At 49.0% G+C, this 19,892-nt stretch overlaps 1 protein-coding gene and 1 long non-coding RNA gene across 4 annotated transcripts; one reads left to right on the top strand and one right to left on the bottom strand.

Annotated features, from left to right (window-relative positions):
- Positions 1–582: 582 nt before the first annotated feature.
- Positions 583–6,272, bottom strand: HOXA13 (homeobox A13). Of its 3 annotated transcripts, none has more exons than XR_010113604.1 (3): positions 5,337–6,258; positions 4,187–4,623; positions 2,985–4,046 (listed from the first exon to the last, which is right to left on the bottom strand). XR_010113604.1 is itself a non-coding variant. In XM_055294461.1 (2 exons), the coding sequence occupies exons 1-2, from the start codon at positions 6,256–6,258 to the stop codon at positions 4,379–4,381; spliced, it is 1,167 nt and encodes a 388-aa protein (XP_055150436.1). In that variant the 5' UTR covers positions 6,259–6,272; the 3' UTR covers positions 583–4,378. The 3 variants fall into 3 exon arrangements, 1 of the variants encoding a protein (XP_055150436.1); XR_008660293.2 differs by having other exon boundaries at positions 2,985–3,965; XM_055294461.1 differs by having other exon boundaries at positions 583–4,623; positions 5,337–6,272.
- A 336-nt stretch (positions 6,273–6,608) lies between these two features.
- On the top strand, positions 6,609–13,459 carry LOC129489144 (uncharacterized). The gene is made up of 3 exons (XR_008659915.1): positions 6,609–6,709; positions 6,811–8,838; positions 10,912–13,459. It is a non-coding gene; the product is annotated as an uncharacterized lncRNA (long non-coding RNA).
- Positions 13,460–19,892: the final 6,433 nt, after the last annotated feature.

The raw sequence follows: 19,892 nt of genomic DNA, 5'->3' as shown, positions 1-19,892 counted from the left end.
ATGTTAGCAACTCGCTGCACATTTCTCTGATTCTCCAGGTCTTGGTCGGCTGACACGCATTCGATCAAGTTTAAAGGAATGCGCATAAATCAGCAAGCCCCTAGCGTCTCCTTGGGAGAGGTCCGCAAATCCAGGAGGGCGCCTCTGAACCCACCGGGTCTGGGGATTAGCAGTCCAGGGCAACCTCCGTCTCTGCTCCCGAACTAGGGAATTCGCAGAGGAAGCAAGACATTGCATCTTCACCAAGCCCTCCAAACACATGCAGCAGAGCGCAATCTGCACTTACATCTATTACAAAGTGAAATCTGTATCAACTCTCCGCATACAAATGTTGCATCTGCAGCTGAATTTCGCTGCCTAGTGGTGAATTTTTAAGAAAATATTTCAACTAGGTTGTTTTAATTTTTTTCTTTCCTTTTCTGTTAATTTTTTTTTAAACCTACAACTTGAATAACTTGAATGGGTGGTTTCAGCTCTGCATCAGTCACAAATAGGAGCGAAATGCACAGCGATATTTAACAATCGTCCACTTAAAATAACTAAATAAATATGATAGTACTGAGAGCAGATAGAAAAAGTAGGTTTTTTTTAAAGTCCCATTTTTATTATTTTTTATTCAGGAAGAGTTTTCTTTTCAGAAAAAAATAATCAGGCTTTCAACAACATTATCCATGGATCGGTGGCTGATACTATTATTCCTATTTTTCAGGAGGTGGCTGTGTCTCCTTTTTTTTTTTTTTTTTTTTAAGGTTTTAGACTGATTGCTATTTGGGCATTAAAGGAGCCATCATAAATAATCCATGCCCACTTCAGGTTATCTGGTAGATCCATAGAAATTTTAAATAGGAGAAGAGTTAGGTAAGATCAACACTATCAATGACCATTTTAGAACTGGGGGGAAAAACCCACAGCAACCCTGAAGTGTCTTCTGTCATTACAGTTTCAAAAACTAGAGAGAGAAAAAAAGAAGACTACTACTTTACCCAGGGTTCCTGTAGTGGTGATGGCTTTCGAAAGGGGCGGGATCCCGGCTGGAGAGCTGCTGTTGGCCTCCTTCCTAGGCTCGAGGCTCAGAATATTTCTTACATCTAAAGAAAAATATCCCCCGTCAACAGAAGAGTCCCTTTTGGAGCTGTTCTTAAACACACAGTTTGATCCAGCTTTGAGGGGATTTTCCACCACTTTAAACATTTTGGGAGAAAGTTGTTACTTTGGCTTGATGGCAGCTCATTTGGAAATGGAGTACTGTTTGGAACAAGAGGTGGAGAGGTGGGTCTGAAGCAACATTATCATTTGTTTCCACAAGTGGAGTGAAAATCCTCAGGGCAGCAAAATACAATTGAATTTCTCAAGACCTTTCGATATGTATGTTTCAACACCAGCCTGTTTTTGAGACAGCTTTAGAGACTCTTTCCATAATTCTCATCTATAAAGAAGCTGTGAGTCCTCAGGAGAGGTTGGAGAGGTTTCCGGCAGCCACTTTTGTAACCAATCAATATTATTTTCCATAAAATGATGAATCTGGTTCTTCCATTCACTATTACTTTCCTCTAACATAAAGATAAAATTAGCCTGCACCTCACAATTCTGCATCCCATGGCTACTGATTCCAAGAACATTTTAATACATATGCGCATAGCATAGATTTGACAAAAACACATTATCCTATGTGTATATTAAATATACAAACATACATATGTATTCTTTATGACTGAATACAGCACCTGATTTTTGTTAGAGGTCAACAGTAGATATAATACTATTATTATAGTTTTGATGGAAGTTGTTAATATTAAACATATTTATTTATCCTGCAAATCAAATGGCAGATTCACAATCATCAATATAAGATTGCACACCACCCTGGAGCAGTACTCAGCTCTGAGTTATCCAGGATAACTCCCGTTCTGTATCCAATCCTGTGGTCATTTTGTAGATATGAAATATTAAGTCCTCTTTACTGACCTCTCAAGAGGTGGGTTTCTTAGAATTTCTGAAACAGAACTCTAGAACTCTAGAGTTAGCAAGGCATCTGAATCTTAATTTGCTGTAAAGACTCCTCAATAGCTCTAATTACAGTGTGAGACCACCCTGGAGGGTGAGGACCAGGAAAGAATGGTGATTTAAGAACACATCTTAGACTGTAACAAAAATGTACAGCTTTAAAGCAGATCTGCAGAAATCTGATGCAGAGCAAGCCACTGTGAAGACAAATCAAATTTGGCCATTAGAGAAAAGGAACAGGCTTCATCTTGTAAAGTACATTTTGTACCTCAATTCTAGAAATCACCTTAAATTACAATATCTTGGGTCATTAGCAATTAATGATACGATATCTGTACAGATTCTACAAATATATATACAAGCACACACAAGCACTAATATGCAAATGTATACATGTGTACACATATTATATATATTTACATATATACAGGGACATGTATAATTTACATATATTCAAATTTGCTCCAGCTGGAGCCAAATAATTGAGTACTGAATCTCTAAAGTCAAGGAGGTAAAAGCTCTTGATTCCCTTGGTTGAAGAGTTACAAGGAGGCTTGTCAACGCGAGGTGGCGCCCTTGATCTACTAATCCAGCTAAGGCCAATTCATGAGCTGTCAAAAGTCAAGGTCACAAATTGTCTTTTTTTTGTCAAGGTCAAGGTTTAAGGCCTTTCGTAGTCCTGTCATTTCAACAAATATCAAAACCTGCCCTCTCAGGCACATGCAGACCCAACAGCAGATTTTAAAATACGACAGCCTAGGCATGACTGATACAAAACAACTGGTTTTCATTTTCCACAGGGAGCCTGGGAATTCATACTCTCTTCCTCCTTCCTTTTCTCTCCCTTTTGGAATACCTGACACTTTAATCTCCTTGAAGCACTTATCATTTTTTAGGATTTTAGTTATGAGGGGTTTCTCCCTTTTTTAAAAAAAATTGGTAGCAAAAAAAGCACTGAATAATAATAAAGAATGGTCCTTGGTTTATATAAGACAAACCTGCTCCTTTTCTTTCTGTGCAGTGCACATTTAGCATAGGAAAGTAAAGAGTATTTTCTGCAGATTTTAATGGCAGTGACTATTTAATTAACAGAATTAATACCACGATATCACTATCTACAGGTCTAAGGGTTTTTTTTCATTTTTAGTAGAAATATTTAAAAAGCAGGTGCACGAATACATTTTCACAGTGTGCCGAATGTCTTTATTTACAAGATATCATTCTATAGTGAATATGAACAAAACGAATGTGCTGGTTGAAATAACTGCTTGATTAAAAATGTGCTGTGAAGATGAATCATTAATCTTTCTAATGCACTCTGATAACACAATAAACATGGAAAAATACTCATCTCTTAGTAGATCAAAATATAGAATGTAGACACCTAAATATTTCAGGGAATGAATTTTCATTCTGAGTTTTCTAAAAAAAGAAAAATGATTTCTCCAGCAAATGTTTAGCAAGTATTGGGAAATGCCAATTCAAATGAAAAAACGAATTGTGTTCAAACCAAAGTCCATCGTGTTGGGATGGAAACTCTCGGGAGATCTCACATAAAGTGAATTCTGCGGATCATCTGATGATTTAAACATTTTCAAAAAGATACCAAATCCTTTGGAAAATAATGGATATTGGGGCAGTAAATATAGTCCAAATGCCACAAAATATGCTTGTTATAAGCAATTAAAAATTATTCTTAAAAGGACATTACCAACCCGGGTTCTCTTGTAGCCTGAAAGGTTCAGCTGGTTGTTTTACTATACTACCAAGACAAGTGATCCTCAGAAGAGTTTTCTCTCCCTTTCTCCCTTCACAGCAAATATTCCAAGATCATGATTTCCGTACCTTCTCGTTTCCCCTCTAAATCTATACATAAAATGCTTTGCAGAACATACAACAACGGTAGGAATTTCACTAAGATTTACCTGAGCAGACGCTTAACATGCAAAGGGAATGGCGACCTAAAAAGGACAAGCAGATGTTTACAATGGCCTCTTGCGTTTGTAACCAACTTCCAGATTATTACCATCTAACGCAGTGTCCTAAAATATAACGATCACATAAATACTTACAAGATTTCAGTAACTGCGTAACTTATCTGAAATTGCGTATTTTGGGGGTTGACGTTTGACATTTAACGGGCTGGGCTGGTGGGGTTGGCGGAAGAACTGGCAGTCTTTACCTTTCTTAGAGTTTTAAAACAGTTGTAGATTCCATTAAAGAGAAAGAGATCTCCTTCAGGAGAGCAAAATGCCAGTGTCTGTCTCTCTTTCCCATTCTTCAATTATTATTAAGCATTATTATCATTATCTGGGCAAAGCAACGAGTTCTGAAGCGTTTCTTCAAGTTGCCTTCTTGCTCCATTTTTAATCCATTAACTAGTGGTTTTCAGTTTGTTGATGACTTTTTTCTCTTTAACCCTTCTGTTCTGGAACCAGATTGTGACCTGCCGCTCAGAGAGATTCGTCGTGGCTGATATCCGCCTCCGTTTGTCCTTAGTAATGAATTTATTCGTGGCGTATTCCCGTTCAAGTTCTTTTAATTGCACCTTGGTATAAGGCACGCGCTTCTTTCTCCCCCTCCTATAGGAGCTGGCATCCGAGGGATGGGAGACCACGTCTAGAAGACAAGGGAGAAGGCAAGTTACACAGGGATCGGACCCCAGCCAGGGCATAGGCGACAGCTCGATCTGAGCCACCCGCCTTGCAGCGCCCGGCTGCTCTTTGCCACCCGCTGTACAATCCGGCCTTCTGCCAAAGCCTAGAGAGTCAGTGGGGAAGGTAGTTAGTTCTGAACTGAAATGAAATCGCCCAGGGCTTCAGTGACTTCCCCAACCCGGCCATCCTGCAGGAGCAGCGCGTAGGCAGCTTCGAGAGATAGCCTGGTCCAGCGGCCCACACCTTAGCGCCAGGCTCAAGGTACAACACTTCTCTGCCTGCCTCCTTTCTGGGTGCCCGTCCCAATACTCGAAGCTTCTACACTGAAGCCATTTTTGAGAGAATGAATAGGGAGGGGCAATTTGGGGAGCTGTTTTCTGGTCAATTTCTCATCCTTAAATTGGTGTCAGGCACTGGGGAGGGCGGGGCGCAGAGGGAGAGGGAAGCTAGCCGAGGTCTCCACAAGCCACCCCTCACCCAGGGAGGGCCAGGGACCAGCTCAACTCGAGGCAGTGCAGGCAGCCCCAGCCAGCCATGCTCGGGCTCCCAGGAGTCCAGAGCCGCTAGGGCAGACCAGGAAGAGAACAGAAAGGCACCCGGGATCGCCCGGGTGCCAGCAGAGGAGAAGCTGGAGCAAAGCCGAAAGATCAGGGCTGGGAATAGGTCGTCATTTACCGGGCAGAGTGGACTTCCAGAGGTGGGGAGGCTGCGCCTGCTCTTTGGGGCAGTACATTTGGCCGTTCCAGCCGTTGGGCAGCGCCCAGGGCTGGTAGCTTTCCATGGGAAGACCCAAGGGCTCGTGGCGCGACTCGCCGGGGCCCCCGAGGCCCGGCACCACTGGCATATCCAGGTAGCCAGGCATGGGCTGATGGTGGTGGTAAGGCCCAGCTGCGTAGCCCTGGTGGTAGAAGGCGAACTCCTTGGCGCGGGAGCTGAACTCCTCGGCAGCTGGGCCGGCGGTATCCATGTACTTGTCCGCGAAGGCGGCGGCGGCAGCGGCCGAGGCGGGCTGTGCGCACGACTTGATGGCGTTGGGGTGCGGGCCCATGCGGGCGCACGGGTAGTAGCCGCTGCCGAAGTAGCCATAGGGCAGCGCCGCGGGCCCCGACGAGCTCTGTGCCGCTGCCGAGCAGGGGCTGCATTGCTTGGCGGCCTCTGCGCCCGCCGGGCCCGCCGGGCCGGGCCCTCCCGAGGACGACGCGGCGGCGGCGGCGGCGGCTGCAGCGGCAGCGGCGGCAGCAGCGGCGGCGGCCGACGGCGGCGCCTCCCCGGGGGCGCTGCTGTAGGCGGACGCGGCTCCTGGCGCCAAGGGCGCTGGGTGCGCCATCAAGTTGCGGCACTGGTTGGCCGCGGCCGCCGCCGCAGCCGCAGCCGCCGCCGCCACCGAGAAGTTGCCCCCTGCCGCCGCGGCCGCCGGGTGGGGGAAGCCCCCGCCCCCGGCCCCGGCCGCCGCCGCCGCTGCCGCCGCTGCTGCAGCCGCTGCCGCCCCTTCCATGTTCTTGTTGAGCTCGTCGGCCACCAGGCCGCCGCCGTTGTCGTAGAGAAACATGACGGTGGGCTCGATCCAACGGGGATGGAGGAGCACGGAGGCTGTCATAGCCCGAGCCGCATGGAGAAGACCCCAGTGGCGCTGTTTTAAAAAGCCCCCAAGAAGTGAAGAGCGCGCGGCGCGGGGCCGGGGCCCGAGCGAGGGGGGCGGATCGCGCCCCGCGGGGTCGCGCCAGGCGGCCGCCCATTGGCCCGGCCCCCCTGCTCCGCCCACGGCGTATGCAAAGCGGGCGGCTCCGACTCCAGCTCTGCACGGTGCACCCGTCGTCCCCGCCGCGGCCCGCGCCGTCCCCAGCGCCAGCGCCAGCCGCGCGGCCGCGCACCATTCACCCGGGGGAGAGGCGGGGGAACGTGCGGGTGGGGCAGGGAAGGAAGGGCGGCCCCATCTCCGCCCCCCTTCCCTTCCTTTATCCCAGTGGGGTCCAGACCCGCGCAACCAGGCGGGGAGGGGAGGTGGGCGCGCGATTGGGTTGCGATCTGGAGCGGTGGGGACAGGTCAGGTAATTCTGCCGGCGGTCAGGGATGGGAGACTGGGGAGGACGGGACCAGCCTAGCTCAGAATGGGTGTTTCTTGGAGCCTCTGGGACTGTTTTCTTTCCAGGAACCGGCGCGTATTTATGCAGTGAGAGCCTAGGACGGATATCGGCGCCTTCGGCTTCGATGGAGTTGCGATTTTGCTCTTTCTAGGGAAACAGTGGCAGGGTGTTTGCTGCTTGTAGGTTCTTGCGGATATGCCTGGCTCATGGGTCCCAGGATATTCCACTGGAGGCTTGGACTGCATTTAGGAGTCCCTATCCCTTCCCTGTCCACACTGTTAGTGAGCAATTTCATATGTTTGCATTTAGACCCACAGACTCAGAACGACTCATCACACACACGCACAGTGTACACTGACACACTCACATTCGCATACTTAGGTATACAGCCTGATCCTTGCTCTGACCCGGTAACAACGCTTCCTCCTCCAGAGACTTTGAGATAGAGCGAGCGATCCGTGTGCACCATTCATCCACGCTGCCACCTCGCCAGTATGGAGGGCTTGTTCTGGAAGGGGCTTAAGAGGAACAAGCCCCAGCTGTGCTTCTGGCTGGGACTTAAGCCCCTCTTCTGGGCCCTAACGCCTCCAGCTTCTTTGTGGACCGGACCTGACTCTCCAGGAAGCTGGGAACCCGCTATTTCACTCTATTTTGGGGACAAGAAAAAGGGGCTCTTTGGGGCCACTTCCTGCCTTCCCCTCAAGTAGGATCTCCAGCCTGCAGAGGGTGCCTAGTCCTTCTTTGCCCAAGAACCAGCCCAAGAAGCCTTTCCTCTGTGCCTGGGAAATGCAACCGTTTCTTGGGAGTATGGTAGGGTGTTGGTGCTGAAGAACCAAGCAGCGACCCGTCTTGCAGCTGCCATGTTTTGTCGAGGGGTTCTGGGGGTCCTTCTGCTTTAGGGCCACATACTTCCACTTCCTGATTCACTACTGTGAGCTGGTCAGATGCCTAGAAGAGGAACAAGCGTTCAAAGTGAAAGTGGGCACATTACCGGAATAGTGCTGGGGAGAGTGCTGGATTCTTTTCCACCCCAGGCAGACTGGTGAGAAGCCAGGCTTGGACCTGTCCTCTGCTCCTAGCTTGCACACTCAGCCCTAAACTCAGAGCAGCACGCATACCACCCCCCCACACACACCCCACCATCTGCTCTCTAAGGCCCCTGGGCTTCCTGCAGGATCCAGACCAATGTGGCTGGGCTTGGGCTTTTATCTGTCCTGATCCTGGGTTTGTTCTGACCAACGTTAAGTGTCGCCCAATAAAACCTTCTATGACCCCCACACCAGCCACCCCCCCACCAAGTGTGCCCTTTCCTTCTTGACTTTTTAGCAGTTCTGGGTAAATATTGATTTGCCCCCAGCTTACCTTCTCCCTGACCGGCCATTTGCAGACTCAGGAACTAGCCTCTGTAGGGACTTGATTCTTCTGTTACTTTCTGGCCGTTTCACCACCCCCCTTCCTCCCTCCAAGTGACATTGTAAAACTCACAGTGACAAAGAGACAGAGTAGGGTTCGAGGCCCCTGTTCCTGGGGACTTGAAGGCGGTTTTACATACGGGTCAGACACGGCTGGAGGCCAAGGTCAAGTTGAAAGTTGCAGTCCAGCCAGCATGAAAACTGCCATGCAAGCGTAGAGAAAGTCAGCAGCAAAAGGCCCATTGCCCACATCCCCTCACTCTTAATTTTCTCTCTCTTTTTAAAATTCTCGGCTCTGACTCTGTTCGGCTGCCCAGAATTTTTTGGTGCCTTCGTGGGGTTTTTGGGGCGGTGTTTACCGACTCTTCTTCTCTGCCTCCGCCCTGCTCAGCCAGGGCTTTGAGCCTCTTTGGTTTTCCAGCCAGACACGGAAAAACGAAAACACAGCTTGGGGAGCCCCCACTAGCCGGCGCCTGTGCCAGCTCACCTCTGGCCATGGCGCAGCTGCCGGTGCACACGGCGGCCAAGGCCAGCTCCACATTCTTCCCTCCCCCTCCCACTTCACCGGAGCCCCGAACCCTGCGCGCAGAGAAAGGGTCTCAGCTCCACAGACGACTGGGTCCCTCCTCACCAAAAATGGTGAGACAAGATTTCATCTGTCGGCCGAGGAGCCACAAGCAGGTTTGTCTGAGAGGGATGGTGCTGGGGGAAGGCTTTGGATTGCATCTCAAATTAAGCTTTGCTCCTTAAATGTGGCGCTCTCGCCAAGAAAAAGCTTGGGGCCTGAATTCTTGAGATTTATGGTGCACCTTTAGTGATCAAATTTATCTGGACTTTTTTTAGTTCCCCGATGTGTCCCTATCATTAAAAAAAAAAAAAAAACCATCTCAAGACATGCTTATTTAGAGGAAGGCACTCTGCTTGTTCCCTTCTTGTCTTGGATCTCAGTATATATCTTATTTTTCTACCAGACTTGTCCATGGCGTCCTGGCATGCCCCACTGTTTTCAAATGTCTGCATGTCCTGTCAGTATTGAGTTGTAGCCACCAATCAGTGGAGGTGGTTTATAGAAGGAGAACGAGCTCTGAATAATTTTGGGTCTTAGTTTCAGAATTTCTACTCACTTTTAAGCAAAAATAATCTTCCTTCCCTGTCTTCTGCTGAGGGAGATAGGACATTTATTAATGGTTCCCAATATGATTTCTTTCCCTGCCACGCAGCCAAAAAACTGACTTGCTGTAGCAAAAGAAAGGTTGGAGGACAATTAAGACGAGTGTGCTCTGGGAAGCAAGCACAGACCCTCCTAGCATTCTTCCTCTTTTCCCAATGGCGAGGTCAATATTTGCTTGCCTGCCAAGGTAATGGGTCCTGATCTTCTGAGCTGTCTGTCGCTCTGATTTTTTGTTGTCCAGGCTCAGGAATTCCTATAGGATTGCAGAGGCACCTTCAACCTGACAATTTTATATTCTCAGACTCCTCGTGGGTTAGACTGGGGAAACCAGGGCACCCACTAGGATCCGCCGGCAGCGATGGCACTTTAGGCATGACGGCCAAGCAGAGGGCTGCATGAGTAGAGGTGGGAGAGGTGGGAGAGGCTGCAGTCACTTCCCAGGTACTGTCTGGTGCACTGATTTCCCCGGAGGAGCCCTGAGAGGGCAGTGCAGGCAGGACCGGAGGGTAGTTTCTGCAGCACGGCCTTTATTTAAGAAATTACCAGAGCCTTTCTCAGTGTTCCAAAATGCCTTGGCTGACAAGGCTTCTTACTTCCTGGGGTAGGCCAGGGTGCCCTGCAGGGATTGGTTGCCCAAAAGCCTCTCACTGAAGAAAAAGACCACGGCTAGGTTTTTCTGGGTGGGGGACTGGATGCCAGCCTGGTCCACGGGGCTCTGGGCTCCCAGCATTGTAGGAGAAAAGGAAAAAGGGAAAGCAGGTTTTAATCGAGTTTGATTTTCATTAGTAAATGAAATTTACCTGCTCTCACTTTAACTCCGAGGAGGCTGTCAGCACTGCTCCCTGGCACTATTTCTTTGCATCCATCCAGCATTAGGATAAATATTCCTTGGTTGGTTTTAAAGACACTCTGTATTTCAGGATATTCATGTGCTTTTAATGTATCCAAGCAGCTTTACAAGCCACTTTTGCAGAACATCTTAACCCTCTCTCTCCCACCCTAGGTGGGCTGGGGCACAGAGATAATGGCAAAGGAAGACAGATCCAGAGGAAAAACTGGTTGAGGGGCTGAGGAGAGAGAAAGAGAAAAGACGAAATCGTCAAACAGTGTAGCACCTCTGAAGCCAAACTTGAGCAGATCATTTGGGAAAGGAGCAGGGGGGGACTGCTCTGCTTACGGAGGGAATTTTGAGTGTCCCCATCAGGTGGAAGCTGTACCCTCTTTCTTAAGGGGAAAGGGTTGGTAGGTCCTGAGATCTGGGCTGAAGTTGGCCAGTGGACAGGGAAATGGCGCATCGAGTCATTCACTCAAGCTTTTGTTCTAGATTTTTGTGCATTTGAAACAATAATAAGGCAGTAAAAGGCTTGAGGCTGTGGGGATAGTTTTGGGCTATGGTCACTGTGGTGACCAAATGTTAACATGGTGAAAGTGGAAGTGCAAGGTCCAGGAAGATCCACAGGGACCCCTCTTTGCCTTTAAGATCCCTTCATGGGGTGGACCTCAAGGACAGCAGGTTTTTGGAGGAGCAGCTCTCCTGCTGCCTGTAGAGTTTTTTTGTTTTGTTTTGTTTTGTTTTTTTTCAGGTACCACAAAGCCACTAGTGCACAGGGACTCAGAAAAGACGGCAGGAGCCCATGGAAAACTCCAGTTTGAGTACAGCCCTGCCCTGTTTCCCCCAGAGAGTCCCTGAGCAAGGAGACCTCCACCCCACACACACCATTTCAGAACAACCAGGTTCCAGACTCCCATGAGGAGCATCTCCCACTGCACAGCCTTGGCCAGCTGCGCCCGGACTCCTCAGAGCTGGCGCAAACTCCGGCCTCCAAAACTCGGCTCTGGGAGGCCTAAGTGACTCCGAAGCCGGCGGCGGCCGCGGCAGCGGCCATGGTGGTGGAAGAGCTCTTTTCCCCGACAGTGCCACTGATCGCTCTTCACTGGAGCTGGAAACAGCCTTCGCGGAAAGGACCTGAGCATGCGTTAGAAGCAGAGGGAGCTTGGAGAAGGGCTCGGCTGGAAGGAGGAAACGCCTTCTCGCAGTGCGCGGCCAGCCCGCGGGGGACACCGGCTTGCTGGACTGCGGGGGCCCGTGCCACCCAGGGAGTGACCTGCGGGTCACTCAGCCGGGGCGCTGGGAGAGCGCGGGACGGCCCGGAGAATTCCGTGCGGCTGCGACGTGAAAAGGACGAGGGGTCTCTGTACCCAACGCTGCCACTGGCCCAAAGGAATTTTACCCGCGAGCGCCCACCCCCACCCCAGCTTGATGCTTACGCCCGCAACAAAACAGGAAACCAAGACTGGGCAGTGCATTCTTTAAGTCAACAAATACACTGAAGACTTCGAGCGTTTGAAGGAAGTAGGGGGTTTGCACGTAAGCCTGGCCCCGCCGGGCTCGGCTTTCTCGCTGAGAAAGCGGCGCAGGCAGCCAGGCGGCCGGGGCCCGCGGGGGTCCATCTCGCCCTAGACTCCTAAAAACTCCCGGGGCCCTGTTCCCAGCTGCGAATTCGTAATGCACAACGCGACGGAGGGAAGGAAATTCACCAGCGCAGCGACGAGGAAGGGGAACTCAGGACCCCTTCAAGTACTCACTGAGGTGTGATCAGAGTTTTATGGGCACGTTATATGCTGTAATCATAACGATGTGTGTGCCTTGATATGCACGCATATTCACGCATCAAACGTGAATACACACACAGAGTGAATGTGCGCATCCAATGTCATGTGGGTGAAATACAGGCATCATACCCAGCCCTACGAAAAAAAATTCACCCTGTCGGACCAGCCTGGTGACATACTTCGCTGGCGCATCTCCTTACTCACTCTTACTTTTCCAACCCCTCACCATTCCCTCTCCTGTGGCTTTGTAAATACACCTGTCCCCCGTGGAAGGTGAGTCCTTGACTGGCGTTGCCCGGTTCGCATGTCCTCCCCAGAACCTCCGTCTGGCTCCAGGGACCCTCACTGAGCGGGTCTAGAGCACCCAGCACTGTTCAAGGAGCAGCCGCGGTTCCTTTGTCCCGCGGCTCCAAGCCCCGTTCGGCCCAGCTCTCAAGGAAACGAAGCGCTCAGTACGAACTTTTGATATTAGTTTTTATAGGTATTTACACTCTGGTGAGGGGAGCTGAGTACGGAAGCTCCATTAATCATACCCCAACCTTGGGTTTAGATATTCAGTTTATGGGTTGGGAGAGGGAGTTTGCCGGAAAGAAAGCATCAAGGTTGGCCGCTGACTCCAGAGAAATGAAAAGGGAGCAAGGTCGTTTTCTGTTTCTGGAAATCAAGAATTAGTAATGGGCAACTACAGGTGCTAACCAACAGACCACTTTTTTGTTTTTTGGTAGACCTTTGGCAGGGATAGTTTTTCCACCTTTGCCTGATAAAATTTTTTTTTAAATCCTTTTATTATGGAATTTGTCAAACACACACACAAGCATAACAAACCCCTATGTACCCAGCTCCTAGTTTTGACCCCTATTATGATTTCATCTTCAATGTTTTATTATCCACTTCTTCTCTCTCTCTCTTTAGTATTTTAAAATAAATCCCAGATAGCATCACATCGTTTCACCTCCACCATAGCATTTCAAAGATCTGTTATGTTTCAATATTGAGTAAAAGGGCTTGAAATTGGGTTATTGCAATGAAACTCTAGAAAAAACTTGAGAGTTCGCCCAGGAGTAAGCTGGACAAAAAAGGGGTGTGAGGGGTGGACCCATCTTGCCTAAAAATCTTGTCTCGTCTTTCTAAAAATTACATATGAAAGAGGAAGATTTATGTTACCTTTTTATATGAGAGAATTGTCCTTTAACAGAAAATTTCTATTGCTGTGTCAGAATTATGGGGGAACACAAAAAACATACCTCAGTCCTTAGTGTGTCCTAAGTTAACATATATTCACTTATTAGTGGGTAAATGACTATATTCCATTTCAGCACAACTCCTCCCCTAGTAGAAATTCAAAAGAAATTTCTAATGATTAAACTTTGAAAGTCTGCACTGAATTGATGGCTCATCAGAGCAACTGCAGTTTTCAGGAAGAAATTCAATGCTATGCATTGAAAATATCCCCTTAGCAATAAGGGATTTTTTTTAAAAAAAGAATGAATACAGGTGTTATGGTTTCTTTTGTTTTAATCTGGTAGTCTCATTTACAATGAATATGATTCTCCCCGTCGAACTCTGAAAGTGACTTAACTGAAAGCCTTAGCAACTTCAGAAAGCAAAAAGGTAAAAACAGAAAATAGCACACTGTTGAATTTGACAACTTTTACACTACCCGGCTGCTTAATAAATTCTAATCCCACTTGTCTGAGTGGATACTGATCATCTTTTCTATGGCAGTATTTTGTATTTGGGTTGTTTATGGTTTCTTAATTAATTTTTTTGAGTAGTGATTAAATATCTGGGATGCTTTTACACTAAGCATATAAATTCTCATGGTATTAGAAAAGAGCTATTTGATGAAACCCATAAGGGGTATGTAAATTTAAAAAGAGAAGAAACTGTGTGTACATATTTTACAATAATCTCGAACTACTCCAACTGTATGTTGCAGAAGCCATGAGCTCTCTGCCTACTGTCTGTGGGGTATCAGCAAGATCAACACCTACCAAGCCTTGGGCACAGTGGTGGGTTTAAGTGTCCCATGTCTCCACATCCTAAGATGGAGTTCACCACAGGGGTGAGGGCTCGGGTCAGGGTAAGGGTGGGGACTGCAGAAGTCAAACAATTCGGAGGAAGAGGGAGCGGGGAAGAGAGAAGCCACAGACAAGCCAGGAGACAAAGAGGAAGGGAGAGATGGGAAGGAGAAGAATAAGAAGCAATGAAACTGTAATTCTCCACAAAAATTTAAGCTACAGCACCTCAAAGAAGGCCTGTTTTTAAAGCTTAGCAGAAGCCCATTCTCCGCTGAAGCCTGTTCTTTGCGGAAGCCTGGCTGGGGGATAGCGGGGGCGGTGCCACTGTCGAGTCTTCCTTGCCATTTAGGTCCAAAGCCTCCCTGTGATTTCTGTAACTGCACAAAAACAATCTGGGCTTTAAGAACCTGATTATTGTCCAGAGTTAAATGCAGGCTCGACCTTCTGCCCACAGAGAGTCCAAACATGTGAATTCCTGCTGGTATCAGCTTCGGAGGCAGAGGTCGCAAGCTGAGCTTGGGACAACCCTTCAAGCCTGCTAGCAATTACCTGCTCTCAGCCACTTTTAAAAAGGCCATATTTCTTTACATTTCTAGGATCTAATGTGAGGTTATGTCAGGTCATGGGACCCTAGGCTGGTGCAAAGTAATTTGATGTCACCAAGAGCAAGCAGACTCGTTTGTCACCCTGAGGAATAGAAGTCCCTGTGATTTCTGCTGGGAGCAGAGCAGGGTTGCTTGGCTGGGGGTGTGGAATCCAGCCAGGGGTCCAGTGTGGGCCTAACCAGGTGAGCCGGGAGGGGACTTTCTGGATCGTGTGTGTGTGTGTGTGTGTGTGTGTGTTTGTGTGTGTGTGTGTGTTTGTCTGTCTGTCTGTCTCAGGTTGAGAGGATTAAGGGATCAGCTCTGCTCCAAGCACACACAGCAGCCCACTGGAACTCAGCATGGGACCTGGACTGATTCAGGCCCTTGGATCCCAGGTTCACTTGTGACATGATCCAGGTCTCAGTTTTTCTGAAGCTAAATCTGGTTAGCCCAGCTGCAGTCCTTTCTTCCCCTAGCCCTTACCCACTGCTACTTTAATAGTCTGTAGCTGATTACATAAAACATAAGGGAGTCTTCCTACCTGAGGTTTATCCAGCCATTAGGTGATTGGTGGGAGCACAGAAGGAGTCATAGCCCTTGTACCCCTTTGGGGAAACACTTCTGTGAGTGATAAGAGATGGCTAATGTCTCAGTGAAGGGCTTCAAGGCATTTGCTAGGATGGCCTCTTCCACCATTTCCAGTTCTTCCATTTTTTCAGTGGGGGGAGTTGTTGTAGGGGGTTGTGTAACAAAGCAAAAGAACAGGGTCCCTTGAGACTTCATTTGAGAATCAGGGAGAGTGCAAACCCTGGAGGAGTATGGGTAGGCAACTTGATGGGTAAAATGAAAGAGGAGGCTGCTTCCCAGAGGTCTGGCGGATGCTAGTCCCAGACACTTGAGCATGACAGGGTGGGGGTCCTCCTACAGAAGGCCTGGAAAGTCTATCGGTGGAGCTGCCTGTGGGGGCTCCACAACGTCCTGGGATTCATACCTTGAAATGTGGAGCATGGTCCCTTGGCCTTCTATATCATTCCCAAAAGGAGTATACTGGTTCCGCTCTTCCTGACAATTCCAGGATGATCTGATGCCACAACTAATAGACTGAGAGAGCCTGGGCAACATGATGAAACCCAGTCTCTAAAAAAACACAAAAATTAACCAGGTGTGGTAGCATGTGCCTGTGGTCCCAGCTACTAGGGAGGCTGAGGTGGGAGGATTGCTTGATCCCCAGCAAGTTAAGGCTGCAGTGAGTGAGCCATGATAGTACCACTATTCTCCAGCCTGGGCGAAAGACTGAGACCCTGTCTCCAGAAAAAAAAAGACTGAGGGGGAGAACTCAGACGACTCAGACTCAGCCAAAGTGGTCAGCAAGGAGGCACATCCCTACAAGGCGATGAAGCAGGTGAAGGCACCCAATAGAGAACCTGCAGTGAGCATCTCCGAGGCACATGGAGAGGCCTGCACAGAGTTCTCTATCTTTTGGCCATGAGGTTAGGAGGTGCTGGTAGGGCCAGAGGAGCTCAGATAAGAGCCAGCTCTCTATATGTGGGGCTCATTTTCATGGGACTGTGAGAGAGGCCAATCCTTCATAGAAATTAGAATCTGGATGCAAGAAGGCAGCCAGGATCAGGTCTGGCCGGATGGCCCCACGGCAGAGATGGGGAAAATGTCACCTTCGAATCCCAAGAAGCTAGGCTCCTGTGCTCTGCCAAAGGCCTCGTGGGCAGCAGTCTGTAGCTCCAGCGGTTTTGCATGCCGGCCTCTGGACTCACCTAACTTCTGCAGCAATCTGTTGGTTCCCAGAGCCACTCTGCACCCTCCAGGAGAACCTACATATGGGCGCTCCAGGGATTTGCCTGCCTTAGGATCAGGAGCCCCAGGAAGGTTTAGATGGGAATCCAGGCATCCTGGACCCGGTGCTTTCGGTGGACAGCTAGATTTTTCTTGTCAAGGTGGAAATAGCGCCTCTGCCCTGGGTGGGAGCTCAGACCCAGCCCTGCAATCACGCCGGCAATAAAGTAAGCACTCCACTGTCGACGGGGAGGCCAGGGAGAGAGAGGCTTCTCTTTGAGGCCTCCCACCACCATCCAATCCAGGAGGTTGCAGTCGCTGTGGGCGGCGGCGGAAGATGCTCGCAGGACACCGCTGCAGTTGCGACCTCTTCCCACTAGATGTCTTCCCAGTTAATCGGAATTGAAGGGCGCTGTCTCTGCTCCTCGGGCCGAGACTCGGTTTCCCCTGCCGCTTTTTGAAGTCTGGCATTCCTCTGTGAAAGCTGACTTTTCCCTTTTTTTCCTATACTCCCCTTCCCGCCCTGCGCTCTAAATCCTGGCTCTGGAAATCCACCAGAATAAAATGCTGGCTCCCTGCGGGCCCGCGTTGGAGCGGCTCACGCCATTGGAATCTTTTTATGACCTTTGATGTGTTTAAATAACATGGCAAGTCTGAGCACACACCTCGGATTAAACTTTAATCGGCTGCAGTCAAGGTCGCCCAGGTGGTAAACGCGTTTCCTCCGAAGTCTCCTGGCAGACGCTGCGGGGTCCAAGGTCTGGGGCAAAGCCCTAGGCCCCTGCCATACCCTCCTGCGTCTGTCAGGCCTGGGTGGGGGCCAGGCCCAGGGCCACCCCATCGAGCTCCAAAGAGGACTAAGGAAATGGGATCGGAGGTAGACACTCAGGGTGGGCTAATGACCTGAGCACAGTTTTTATAGCTACAAGACAGAATAGTTAAAAATTCCAAGAAGCACTTTCAATTTCCCCTGACTCCAGAAACTGGTTGAAGTTCTAGTCATGGTCAGTGCCTTATTGCCTCCTCCCCATGGCTCTGCTCCCCTAGGGAGAAAGGGGGTGTCGGTAATGATGTTGCGGCCAAGTTAGCTGATTGTTTTTAAGGTTGCCAGACTCATTAACTGTGGGCCAAGATCTAGAACCCAGGCTAAAGCAGCCCTTCTGTGTGTCAGGCTAGACAAGGTTGGCTTCAATTTTATCTGGGATGAGTCACTGGGTCTGAGCATATCTTTCTGAGCCAGTATACCTGTCATGGAGAATTGTCATGGGCAGTATTTAGGAAAAGCTCCAAAAACAGAGCAGCATGTATAGTGAGAGCTACCACTGTGCTTTTAAAAAAGAGGGAACGCACAAAACGGCTAGAAGGACAGACAAGTCATCAGTAACAGTGGCTTCCTCTGGGAAGAACTGGTGTTCAGAGGATCTGAGTAGATAACTTTTTTTCTTTTTTCTTTTTTTTTTTTTTTTGAGACGGAGTCTCGCTCTGTCACCCAGGCTGGAGTGCAGTGGCGTAATCTCGGCTCACTGCAAGCTCCGCCTCCCGGGTTCACGCCATTCTCCTGCCTCAGCCTCTCCGAGTAGCTGGGACTACAGGCGCCCGCCACCACGCCCGGCTAATTTTTTTTTTTTTTTTTTTTTTTTTTTTTGAGACGGAGTCTCGCTCTGTCGCCCAGGCTGGAGTGCAGTGGCGCAATCTCGGCTCACTGCAAGCTCCGCCTCCCGGGTTCACGCCATTCTCCTGCCTCAGCCTCTCCGAGTAGCTGGGACTACAGGCGCCCGCCACCACGCCCGGCTAATTTTTTGTATTTTTAGTAGAGACGGGGTTTCACCGGGGTCTCGATCTTCTGACCGCGTATCCGCCCGCCTCGGCCTCCCAAAGTGCTGGGATTACAAGCGTGAGCCACCGCGCCTGGCCTGATAATTTTTTTTCTATAAAATCTTTTTGTATTGTTTGTGAAGTGCACCAATTGCATGTATTAGCTATTTGGGTTATACTTTTCAGAAAACTGGGTACCCTATGTATCTCATGGCCAAATATTCCTTTGGGGAATTTCCTCCACACATCATACCAGACTTGGATTCAGGGGAGAACACTGAAATAAGTTACCCCAAGGCTTGAATCTTAGCCTTATGGACATCAACTCAGATTTCCATCCCCTGGGAGAGGTTCTCAGGCCTCTCTCTCCGGGCTTACCCCTAACTTGTAAATGAACATGCCAGCCCCAGCCATTCACAAAAGAGAACGCTGTTGTCTCAAAACGAATTAAAGGCTGATCTTCATTTTTCCCCCAATCCCTGAGTGCCTAGCAGTTTGTAGAAAAGGCCCACAAATGCTCCTCCAGACCAAAGATTCCCTCAGCCCCTTGACATGTATATTTGGTTTGTCAATTCTTGTCTTGAAGACACTATTAAGTGTCTTCAAGGGCCACGTACTAGACTGACCTGTTGATCTCTTAGAGATAACACTATCACTGTCTAAAATTAGTTCTCATAGTGCTTCTTCATGGCCTTCTGGGGGCAGCTAATACTCTTTATCTTGATATTTGTAGTAGTTACACAAACGTATACATATATAAAAATTCAGTGAACTGGGGGCTTAAGATTTGTATGCTTTGCTACACGTAAGTTATATGGCAATAAAAAATTTTTTAAGTGCTTCCTCCTAACAACCTATGAAGCTGGTCCCATGGTTATTACAATCATCTCCATTTTACAGACAAAGCAACTAAGACTCAAGGGAAGCTAGAGTCCCAGGCCTCTGTGGAAGAAAATAACCAGCCAGAAACTAACCAGCAGCTTCCTCCTCTGGGTCTTGCTGCTTCAATATCCAGCTTTCTTTTCCAGCAGATTTCTCAGGTGACAGGAGCCAGTTCAGTATAGAGACGCTCTTTTCAGAGAGATTGTGAGGTAGGAACATGTGGTCTGAGTCTTCTTCAAATTTTTTAGTCTTCGGGTAGGGAGTCAGGGAGGGCATGTGCCCAGAGGGTGTAGGGCCTAGAGGGCCCCACTTGTGTGCCTCTAATGAGAAAGAGGGCCCTCAGGGCTTGGAACATATTTTCTTCTCCTTATTCTAGTCCTCCAAGCCCACACGCACCCGAGGCTCAGGAGATCTCTCCAGGCGACCGCACCCTCCCGCTGAAGTCCCCCACTTCTGCCCCGCCGTTTTCTCAAAACACCGGCGAGTTGGGGTGGGGGTGCTCTGAAATAACGGTGGCTGCAGTTAGATGGCTGAGGACATAGAAAGCGGTTGTTATTTATTCCAGGCACCGTCACAAAAGGCTTCCAAAAATATCGAGCCGAGATATTTTATTGTCCAGCCTGTCTGCAGCCTGTAATTATGCGTTCAAGATGTTTAATGTGTGCAAATGCATTAGCCGCTTTCGCTGGTGAAAACCCTAGCTGGGGGCGGGGTAGAGGCAAGTCTGGAGATAATTATGTCGTACAGTCGCAAACATTATTCCGTTCTTACTGTAAACGGCCCCGGCCACCTTTACGAGAAGCCAGGAAACTTCTAAGAGTGACTCGCAGCGTTTACGCGGGCAAACTGAGTTCTTTT

This window comes from Symphalangus syndactylus, chromosome 9 (assembly GCF_028878055.3).
Source record: "Symphalangus syndactylus isolate Jambi chromosome 9, NHGRI_mSymSyn1-v2.1_pri, whole genome shotgun sequence".
Classification (NCBI taxonomy): domain Eukaryota; kingdom Metazoa; phylum Chordata; class Mammalia; order Primates; family Hylobatidae; genus Symphalangus; species Symphalangus syndactylus.
Note: the sequence above shows the minus strand (reverse complement) of the source record. Positions and strands in the feature narration are given on the sequence as shown.